Source organism: Taudactylus pleione, unplaced genomic scaffold (genome assembly GCF_031769625.1).
Source record: "Taudactylus pleione unplaced genomic scaffold, aTauple2 ptg000007l, whole genome shotgun sequence".
In the NCBI taxonomy this organism is placed as follows: Eukaryota; Metazoa; Chordata; class Amphibia; order Anura; family Myobatrachidae; genus Taudactylus; species Taudactylus pleione.
The window spans coordinates 28,755,625-28,767,685 of record NW_028284410.1 but is presented as its reverse complement, the minus strand read 5'-3'; the positions used below and the strand labels follow the sequence as shown (position 1 = coordinate 28,767,685).

The 12,061-nt window shown below is 40.2% G+C and overlaps 1 protein-coding gene across 1 annotated transcript in view; it reads right to left on the bottom strand.

The window, feature by feature from the left end:
- CSMD2 (CUB and Sushi multiple domains 2) overlaps positions 1-12,061 on the bottom strand; it is a 1,115,355-nt gene that overhangs the window by 319,290 nt on the left and 784,004 nt on the right. Inside the window, exon 7 of the mRNA XM_088462676.1 lies at positions 5,960-6,037. Coding sequence (XP_088318802.1) covers positions 5,960-6,037 — 78 coding nt within the window. The remainder of the gene's footprint in view (positions 1-5,959; positions 6,038-12,061) is intronic.

The following is a 12,061-nucleotide window of genomic DNA, read 5'->3' as shown; positions in this document are numbered from 1 at the left end:
GACATGTTAGTGAAAGCAGGACATTGGCATAGAATCTTGTGCAGCCAGCAGAGGAGGTAGACCGAGGAGAATCTGGAATAGTAACATGCGGCCGAGACTCTCCCAAGCAATGAAGAAACACAGGTTCCAGAAAAAAATGAGAACAAACATGTAATGCGTTAAGGAACTGAATATAAAACCAAACTGTTTTAAAGAATATGGTGAGAGAGGTGAGAATAGTATTAGTTACATGTGAATAAAGTCCTCCTATATAGCTATGCACAATTTTTTTTAATAGAAAAATAGTATTCACAATATGTTCACACAAATTTGCCCGAACAGAGCTGCTACTTTATATTTGTGTATATTGAAAACGAAATATATCACATACCTGTATAAACAGAAGCATTCGGCGTTTCCCCAGGAAACTCCCAGTTTAGTATCTAGAAAATGTTACTTTACACAATCTTACTGTTACAGAATTTATAGCTCCTATGCACATACTGTATGTAGATAGGTTTGAATGGCACATACTCCTAAGATTAAGTCTTTAAAACTATAACCCAGAAAACAGCAAGAGGTGGTTTTAAAGCAACGGGAAAAGTTACTGTTACATGTATATATCAGAAACTTTGTGTGTCCCCCCCCCAAAAAAGAAAAAAAAGAAAAAAGGGAGTACTGTGGTTGTTCCCATTGTTATGTTTATTCCATCTACTCAGAGAGCCAAATAAAAAAGAGGTTTATGGTAAACCAGTCTCCTGATTACCAGGGAAAAGTGATGTCAGAGACACACATGGGAGGAATGTCTGTAACAAGACCTATTGGTCATTTTTTCATACTGTTTCCTAACTGTAGAGTGGAAGATGAGGACAGGTTGCATGGTGGTGTATATACAATGTGCAAAGTAGTGCAAGCATAGAGGCAGAATAATTGGATTTTGGTAAACAGAGGAAATATGCAGAGACTTGTGGTTGCCTAAATAAATGACAGTGGGGCAAGCAATTGGTCAAAATGAATAGTATAAGGAGATGTAAGAAGTATAACAAAAACATCAGCTCATTTGTTTCCTTTGTTTTTGTTTTATTTGCATGGCACAAGTTCTAAGCATGTCCACTCTTCACTCATGGCGTGCTTGGGTGATCAACAGAGGAGATGAATTGTTAATGTCGCTGTAAATGGCATATGTCCTGGCATCAGCTGTCAATAGGGCTGAAAGGACTATCGGTAAATCTATTTTGTTATTACACAGCAAATGTATTGAGAGTGAGGAACAATGAAACATGTAAAAATCACAGGAGGCTAATTACACTGTGGCCCACAAAACAAAGAAAGGACAATGAGCCTGATTCAGCACCGATCGCAAGTCTGCAGTCGGATGCTCGGTGCGAAAATATGCAAATGAATGCGATCACAGTGCAATCGCAGCACTATACGAAGACGCCCGCCACTGTATAAAGCCGCCCACTTCCCATAACATACAGCCGCAAGTCATCAAAGACATCGGTAATATCGGACCCATATACACAGTTGTGGTTGAGCTGACCCTGACACACAAACTGCGAAACTTCCTGTCGCCATCTAGACCTGTGTCATTGCAGGGGCTTAATTATGGACACCCCTGTAACGGCATTCAAAGCACAGCCACGCCTGCGTTCCTTTGACTCCCCCCCTCTCCAATCCCAAATGATGCTTCCTGTCAATCATTTCTTTGTGCCGCTCCGTGTCTGCTGCATTTGCATACCCGATCGCAGTGGCCGGTTTGAGCGCGTGCACTGCGATGCATACGCATGTGCAGAATGAAAACATGGAGGGTGCGTGCGTCCTTAGCCTTGCGATCCAACCTGAATCAGGCCCTATGTGCTGTAGCTGCTGCAGATTACGAATAGATTGAGAGGTTCATTGAGGTAATGCCATTCTGCAATGGTGCAATGCCTATTATTACAGAAAGGCAAACACAGACAACTCCTTAGATCAAATGTATTGTTATACTATGACCTTTGTTGCTCCCGATAGTGGAAAATAAATAAGTATGGGCCTCTTTGAACTTTCAGAGGGTTACAGTATTTATCAAATTCCAGGAAAGATTACTGATGTAAGATACATTGGAAGGTGCTGGTTTACATACAGGTCGAAACCTTGCTCCCAGAAACATCTAGTGAATGGTAACAGTACAAATAAACCTTTTTCTGTCTGCTCATTATAGCTGAATAGAGGATCAAGCCTGACATGTCTTGGTGAATGAATGAAGCAATGCCCTGTGTATGGAGACATACTAGAACACTACATCTGTTCCTCACTGTGCTGTATATATAATGATGCACAGAAACTACGTTAGCTGGGAGACTACAAAGTATTTGACAAGTCCACCCTTGTCGATATTTATTGTGGCAGGTTAATTGTGGAATAAATAAGTTATAATCTCTATGATGTAACAAACTATTGTATTGCTGAGAAGATAACATGGATTACGATTAATTATATAATATGATATCCATGTTGCTTGGATTGGAAAACATATAAATTTAAAAGAGCCATAATACATGGGTGGAATGCCTGTCCTCTCTCATACACAATTGTTATGCACAATGGAATATGCTAGCACTATATAAGTAGATTTTAATAAATAAATAAAATAAATACTGTATATACTTTGCCCTTTAGCAATGTAAGAGTACAGTACTGATTGGTGCCTAAACATGCCTATATCAAATTTACGGGACTAGTGGAACTGGTATTTTGACTTCAAGAAAACCAGCATGGATGCTGTTTTATAACACATTAAGGGCTCTATTCATGATGTTAATTATCGTCAGAACAGACCCCGATAATTAACATTCTAACTCACCGTGGGTGCCGGAGCAAATCGTCTTTGCTTCGGCGCGGAGATAGCTGATTTTCGGATCAGCTGTCTCCGTGCCGGAGCAATGACCCTAGTGACACCAGTGCGCATGCGTGACCTACAGGTAACGCATGCACACAAGATCCTCGATGTCCAGCAGAAGGAGCTGGACAGAGACGGAGGGATCTGAAAGGATCCCTCTTCGCAACTCGGGACGAGCCTGGAGAAGTAGCAAATGCCATCTGAAGATGGCGAATGCTCCCACACTCAAGCTCGAGCTTGATGAATTCTGTCCCCATACTAGTGTTTGGGGACAGCGGGCCATTCCACGAGAGGAAGGTAAGCAGGAGATATCTGTGATATTTATGATGTGATATTCTTGATGAATGGCCCGAATACTTAATTTCTACAATTGCAGGTGAAAAAAAAGCATTTTCACCTGCTTTTGTAGAAATTGATGATGAATAGACCCCTACAGTAGTATCTCCCTACTTAAATGCAATCATCCCTTTCACTTTTAATACTGTAGAAGCCATTGCACATGACTGCATCCAATGGCTCTTGTATAGTCTATATGAACTCAGGCAATGCAGATAATGTTGCCCATTGCACCTCCACATTATCATAAACAAAACAATTATAAGACACATATCAGCATGAAATATATTGTAAATAAATAACATGGGCATAAAGGGGTGGTAAGCACAAATTTTCTACTATTTAGAATGCATTGTGCTAAGATTCTTGTGTATGTTACCCAGTGAGCTTGGTCTCTAATTACTACCTATAATATGTACAAGAAAGCACTTACATGGCAGCTTTAAATAAGTGGTGGGAGCTTTTAAAATAAATACAGAAAAGGTAAAATGAGGGACACACAATCACGTACCCCATCACAGAGGTTCCGGCCTTGGTTTGGATACAAGCAGTATGTTGCCGCATATGAAAAGAGCACAGTGCAGTTTACCTGCACTATCTCAAACTGACATCATATTTGTGGGGTGAAGGTGACTGCTTAAAGTAGACATAGAGGTGTCCAATGGTGATAATGCTATTTTTGTACAGTATCTCATGTTTAATACAGAATTCTTCCACAGTTTATCCACATAACACTAAATGAGGTTTATGTGATAGTCTTTATTTATTCACAATATGTTTTAATGTAACCAAAAGGCCTATATTGCTGAAAAGATCTAAGAATGGATTTGTGTCACTAATCCGCTAAGCAGACTATACATAGTTCTAATTAATAACTCTTTTTCTATTGTTTAACTTCCCAAGGCTGCACTGGTTGAGAAATATTAGTGGCAGCTTTGAGTTTCAGAGTAAAGGGAGAGGGAGAGAAAGAGAAGCTGGAAACATCCGTCAGGTGCTGCCGTGTTGCCACGGCAACTGGCCCAGCATACAGTGACTTGTATTCACGGGGGGCGAGACTCGCTGGCACCTCTTTCCCATCCATCACTGAAGGGGTTAACCCTTAACAAGTCGGCTCCCTAACCATTCATTAGGAACAAGTGCAGCCTATGAGGAATAAACTGCACTGGGCAATTATTTGCATCTCGTAGCAGTATTCATACAACGGATGTGAATGCTTTTAGAGAGAAGGCCTTAAATCTCTCCTTACACAGCAAGCATTGTCAAACCTGTGGCTTTCAGAAGCAGTCTGATACAGTAAAACGCCTATACACTTCTGCAGAGCAATACAATAATATGCACAGCAGATAGCTTTCTAGTAAATGAGTTACCTCAGGAACTTGGAGCTATAAGTGCATTTACATACACACATTTATAGAGAAAACTAATGAGGTCTGGTACATGCTATGACATTGGACAATTCATCACCACCTATTCTGCTGTGTACACTTTGTGCTATAGACACTGTTTCAGTGCTCCGACTCCTACCTCTAAAGACTTGGTTTTACTCCCAGACCAGAAGCTTTGGAAATGTCCTCACCTAGCAACTCACCTAGTACTGCAGTACAGCCAAACTCTAAGGGATTTGTAGCTGACCTTTCCCAGATAGGCTATGCTTATAAATTGTCCTTTGCACAGGGATAATGCTGGTCTGACTTTATCCAACAATATTGTCTGTGCTGCCAGAGGCAGAGAATTAGCAGCTACAAAAGAGCAGGTGCAGTAGCACGTCCTAAAGCCTGTGCAAACAAGACCAAAGGAAGCATGTTTGCATCTGCAGGTACAATACAGGAACCCAATGCACAGGCTTATTCACATGCTGTGCTAAGGGGCAGCGCTCCAGGCCATAGCAGATGAAACAGCACATGTCTGTTTATCTATCTAAATCGCAGTCTGTCTGCCTAACTATTGATACATTAGTAAAATGAAAAATCTAAACTGTTCACATCAATCACATTTGAGATCAATATAAATATGCAACCAAGCATGTACAGCTGCAGTAAAAATATACTAGACTACTCAATTTCTGAAAGAACAAATCCAGGACATTAGCCTTATTCTCCTTACAGGGAACTGCAAGACTAGCTACATTTCCTTACTAGTGCATACCTACAGTACCAACATGACCCATTCCAGAGGGGACAAAAGCCTCTGTTCCAGGACTTCTCTCTTAATTTATGATTGCCATCACCTGTGGTGAAACACCGGTCTCATCCATTAACTAGTTCAACACAAATGACGACAATCATACATTAGGTGGGATTGTCCAGGAACAGAGCATTTTGTCCCTCCTGTGATGGGTCATGTTGGGAGGTATGCTAGTGTGATGTGCTGCTTTTCCATGATGGAAATTTCCAAACATAAATAAAATAAAATAGTAACAATGTTGAATTTTTTTATTAATTTTATAGTTTTCTGCCCCATTTGGTTGAAGTGATCACTTACATTAAATATTCATGTATCACCATTTGTGTACTTGTGCCCTATCTGCTAAGTAGTGTTGCATAATGTGCAAATCTTTTTGTTGTTGTAGTGTTTGGGAAAACAAGGCAAAGTTAAAGCATTCCACTGCCCTCCCCCCCCCCCACTTCCCTTCCTCCCTTCCACAGTATGGAGCCTACGCGCAGTGAGAGCCATCAAACCACTGTTGAGTATGTTGAGTATGCTGGATGTATGGTCTGGTAATGGCAATGCATGAAGGTGGAGTAATTGGCACTAAACACTTACACACTGATGTCTTCTGGTTGCTGTCCTTATTGGGCAGAAGCTTGACTCCTCTAGATTTCATCTCCATTTGCTTTTTCACTAGAAGGATTTTGACAAGATAAGTGTGAGGTTCAGTGCATAAACTACAGTACATTGATATATGTGGCATGTTAAAAATATATTTTTTCAATATGTTGAGTTCATCATCGTGAATCCTCACACCTGAAAAAAATGTTCTCCCAGTGAAACTCATTATGAACTGAGATGACAACAAAGAGGGAGTAGACTGTACAAGGCACAAATGGCTGAAACATGCTTCCATTGTAAACAATATATGCTCTGACAACATTTAGTTTTTAATATACAATTTTTTAGTACAGCTTTATAGATATGTCCTGCAAAGTAAGTGCAAAAGCTATCATGTAATAAGCTGACACCTATAACAGTTATGTGCGAATCCTCCAATATGTCAAAATAATCCATCACCACTCTCCATTTGCTGGTATGTTCTGGTATTTATCCCATTTCACTCCAAACTCTCATGGCAATAATATAAATGCATAGGGTATATCTGGTATATTAAAATCTGATATATGAGCTTAAAAAATAGTAGAACAAAGCAAAATAGAGGAAAGAAAAGTGGTCTGGAAAAAAACACATTATAATACCTGAAATCATAGGTAATAAATCCATTATGTGTATAGAACATAATGTGGAAAATGGGGAAAGGAGATGTTGCCCGTCTTGAAGTGGTCTATGTACTAATAATTGCGGTTTAGCAGCGATTATTATTTTTTCTATCTCGCAAAGGATATTTTCATTTTTAATTAAAATATCCCTGCTATGTACTAAGAGGAACTTGCAGGGGTAGCGGTTGCGGTAACCACTGTCCCTGCTAGTTATATCCCCGGCAAATTGTAGGTCTTTCAGAGAAGTGAAAGACTTCTCTGGGGGTAGCTTACTCTCTGTCTTATGCATCTGGAGCCTCCATAGACTTACAGTAGTTTACACCGTTTGAAGCACGTCTGAAGATGGTGTATACTACTGGGGCTAAACTCAGAAAAGCTTAGCTTTTTGGAGTTTAGTACATAGGGTCAGATCATAGTCCCCATTGATGATAATGGGGACTGCGATCTGAAGTGCTAATTAGCACTTTGCCAGAGATTTCTGTGAAATCTCCTGCATTGTGCTTTTAGTGCATTGAAACAATACATAAAATTATACAGAAACTGCAGTTTCTGTATAATTTTATGTAAAAATCAGCATGATACATACAGTAGTTTGAACTCATCATTTGCAGGGTTGTGAGTAAGCAAAATACATAAATATTGAAACAGCATAGGCAACTGTAGCTGTTGTGTCTGTGTGGCAAGATTGTTTTAGCTATGTCTCCCTAAATCTCTTACCCCCAGGTCTTGTGCGCTCTGCCCCCTCTCTTGTTCCATATCCCTCCATCCTCACCCCGATCTCTCTGTCTCTTCCCCCATTTGTCTTTCCCTCTCGTTTCCTGTGACTCTCTGTCTCTTTCTCCCCACTCTCAACCCAGCTCCACCCTGTAACAGCTCAAAATCCATAAAAATATAATATTAAGTACTTTTCATTAGCTTCTCACTTCACACTATAGATGCCTATAAATAGTATTGAATACATCATGATCATGTGACAGTCTATATGACCTGTCTAGCAGGGATAGGTGCATGCAGGCTCTCATGATGGGTAGCATGGATTAGGTTAATGGTGCAGTTTAAGTAGTATATGCTATAAGATTTTTTATTTATTTTAGCCCCTCCAGCAAGTATTGTCTAGCTTTGCTGGTGAAAAAGTTAATACCGCAGAATGGTGGGAAAAGCACTCCATCAACCCACCTGTGTGCCCCCTCACCCTTCCTCCCATTAGGTTCCCCCCTCACTCACCGCCTCCTCCTTGTGGGCCTCTCCAAGTATGCCCCTTCCATTGCGCCTGATCATGCAGCCTTAATTTATACATCTCTTCAGCTGAAAAAGTAAAGCTGGGTACACATTAGAAGCAAGATGTGTACTCAGCATGACATCGCCGGCAACTGCCGGGTCCGATGGGGGGGGGGGACGTGTCATTCTGCATTCTGCAGTATGGTATTGCTAGCGACATCCCCGATCAGCCCTGCAGCAGGGATGATGTGCGATGTTGCTAATGACCAGTGATAGCTCGCATATCATGGGTACACATTAAACAATGTACCCGGTATGTCGCTCCAATCCACGGGATCGGACGACATACCGTGTGTACCAAGTTTGGAAGAGAGGCTGTGTGGGAATCAGGCAGCCAGTGAGAGCTGTGAGGGAAGGGAGGGAACTTTACTGAGGCTGTGCTAGGCTTACACTGTATGAGATTATATAATAGATACTTAAAATATAGACAAATCTAATCCATACTTGCCGACTCTCCCTGATTGTCAGTGAGACTCACTGAAATATTATTGTAATTGTCTTGACTCCCTGGAGAATCTAACAATCTCCCTGAAGCAGGGCCAACGAATGCACATTGTTTTCAAAACGTTAATCCTTGGTTCATGGCATAGCCTCCTATCACAGTTGCACCTTACCACCATTATCTAGCTATGATATAATTTAAAAATGAAACATCAGAGCTGATATTTGAAGTTGGACATAGGTTAATTTTATGACACACTTATAGTACTTGTCCACATCAGCCATATGTGCATGGGTGTTGCTATCACAATCAATCTGAAATGATTTTTCAAAAGTAGACAAGTAGGTTCTGATCTCATCCTTAATACTACTGGCATATCATTTAGAGGATACACTGCTAATTTCGCTGGATTAAAGAGAATAAAATCTGCATTGTGCATATAATCAGTGCAGTGTAACATGATCTACACCTGCTTTCTCATTTTCTGCTTAGTATACACTGATATCTTAATTGTTTTCATTTTATTAGCTTAACTTTGAATTAATTAAAGGTGCATATCACAGAAATAATACCTTGTTTATTCATCTTCCCACATTTCGTTATTATTTTTGCCTACTTTTCTCATTATACTTGAAACAACAGAGCTGTTTCTGTAAACCTTTGCATTGGTGGTTCCACCATTCTTATGTGTCTAACCTGTCCTGTCAGCCAACCAGCTGCCAACAAGAACTGTTGTTCACAAAGCCCTCAACACACTTTATATCAAAATTCTCAGAAAGGCTTCAACTGTGCCACAGAATTACAGTACATCCAATCAGTCCCTGTGTAACGTTTCTTACATTGTGGTCATCAATCAATAGTATCATTCTAACTACATTGTATTACCATGGCTGGCAGGGTGCCACTGATGTTGGAGAACTAGTTTTCTTAATTGTGTAGCCTGCAACCACCATCATCAGCTACAATGTTAATTCTGACAAATGATGCAGGATCGGTTTTGTAGTGTAAAGGGCCGTATACACTGGACGATAAAAGTGAACGATATGAATGATAACGATATCGTTCAATGATATATCGTTCATGTCCAGTGTGTATACCCTGACCGATCGAAGATGCGCGCTCCCGCGGGTCGCTAACAATATCCCCAGTGCCGCAATTCGTCGTGGCCGACATCTTCAAGTGTGTATACAAACAAACACAATGCTCTATAAAAAACAATAATTTACTAGCTATCTTATTAAATACACGTTGCATGCAGTGAGATCAGGTAAGACCTGCCCGATGAAGTATTTTTTGTGTTTTAAAAGGTTGCAAACTCAGGGCCTGCATCAGAAAAGTGTGTTAATCCGATCGATGATTAATGTACATCTCTGATTTTGAGGGGTCTGCGCCTGCGCAGGACCTGTTCTGCACATGTGCAGAACGTGTCTTGTGATCTTGCTCACAGACTTCCCCAAGCTGCAGCATGATTGACATGCTGCGCTATCTGGGGGACGTGTCTGGTCACCGTTCCTGGAAACGTGAATGCATCCGCCCTATTTTAAGGGAGAGAAGAGGCCATGGTGTGCAGTGGTGGATGCACATTTCTGGCCTCTTAAGTGACCAGAACCAGTTCAGGCTGCGGGAGGCTTCAGCTCCCGCAGCCAGACCAAAGGAGCATTGATTGCAACCAGTGGTCGTGATGGTGATCCCAGCCTATGATGTCGGTCACAGTGTTGGGATTGCAAATGCAGCAACGAGGTGTCTGACACCTCCTTCTGCATTTGCATTGGAGATGGACGAAATTGCCCAGCCGCTTGTGTGCGACTCTGCAAATCCGTCCATCTCTGTATCAGGCCCTCTATCAATAACATTTTCATAGAGCACTTGCTGCTGTCCGCTACCAAATTGAAACAGCGTTTAAGAATTCCAAATTTACCATAATAATAAATAAAATGTTTTACATAGGTCCATTTCTTATAAAAAATAATTTATTTTGCTAATAAATAAGCATAAAAATAAATAAAACATGTTATGCGTTGATGGCTACTGTATGCAAAAAATGAATGCATCTTCTATCAAAAGAAATGTTCACGTTCATATAACATGTCTTCTATTTGATAATCATTTCTTTTGGCATGGCATGCAGTGTCTGCCAAGTCCTGAGCTCGATATACAAAGTATGAGTTTCACATTTTCCATCTATTACGGCATATCTGAGCTATACATGGTGATGTGATGACAATTAGGTAAAATAATCGTATAAACCCAGGTCATTATACACTATGAGGATATGTATGCCTGCACAAACATTTATTTATTGTTTTTCAGCCATTAGATCTGCCTTTTGATCCTCTCCGACATTCGGAAAAACACACATAAAAAAACCCACACTGCTGGAGTTTACACTTTGAGGCACAGAATTGTGTTTTAATAATCAGATGAAATACATCACGCAGAACCTATCATTAGCAGTCTGAAGATATCAGCCAAAATGCCAGCAAAGAATCAATACATGGTGGCTTGGTAACTAAAGATTAGTTCTGTTACACTGCATGGTGATTCTTCATTATCAGGACATGTTTAATGTAACAGATTCAGTTGGCCCTGCTTTATTATATAATGAAACACTGACACTGTAGGCGCTGTGCCCTTTGCACCTGGAGAGTCTTGGTGACTTTGCTAGCATGTTTTCTTATTTAAAGCATTGCCTATAATCCATTTTTCTCAGCATTTGCCAACAAAACCACACAACTTCTCTGGATGCAAATTCTCAGCTATTAGAGTTTCACAATGTAGCAAAGTGGGAAAGTGGCTGAAATTGTATTCTTTGTAGTGCTCTGTCTTTCGGTTAGTCTTCCAAGCCCACCGAAGGAAAGAACAAGGACTCTCATTGTATGTAGTTGCAGCATGGAGTCGACCAGTTAGTTTCTCAACAGTGGCCATGTAAAAAGCATGAACCAATAAAACAGCCACCCTGTTGATCAGCCAATAAGATTTTCTAATGAGACTGCTGTGGGTTTAACAAATGCACAGTGTTGGGAGACTCCCTGCAGCAGGATTTAATACCTTGAAAGTATAACAAGGACTGAAAAATATATTAAAATCTGAATCATTACCGATGTAAAGGACACACGGGGGATATTAGAAATGTTTCTGTGCAGATTGTTCTACCAGCAGTAATAAAGAGGAAAAAAATGATGTCGTTACAATACCCTACTAATTCTCACAAATTAAATCATTCATCTATAATTTATGGGGCAAACATTTTATCTAATTAAAAAAGATATAAGTCCAAGACAAATAAGTAATATTGCATTCTGCACATCCCCCACCTACTGTAATGCCCAGGAATGGTACAGTAAGTCAGGCACTTCTGAAAATGATTAGCTGGGAGAATTCTCTATCTTGTAATGCTGCATATAAAACAGTGCATTGCTCTTTCATAAGCAGGGAAGGCTCTACGTCATTGATCTGCACCTCTTTTCAAACAACTTCTGACATTAGGATCTGCTTTCAATATATCCGTGTTAATCTCATGCAAGAAATAAGCCATTGTAACATTTCAGGTGGGCATTATTAATACAATAGCATTTCCAGCTGGTGGTAAGACAAGGATTTGTTTTTTAATATGGGATTATTTGCACTGGTTCTAGTGGAATATTAAAATGTAGACTTTGCATAATTTGCAAGAGTTGTTTCAATGAATTTCACATGAGCTAGTTTTATCCTATC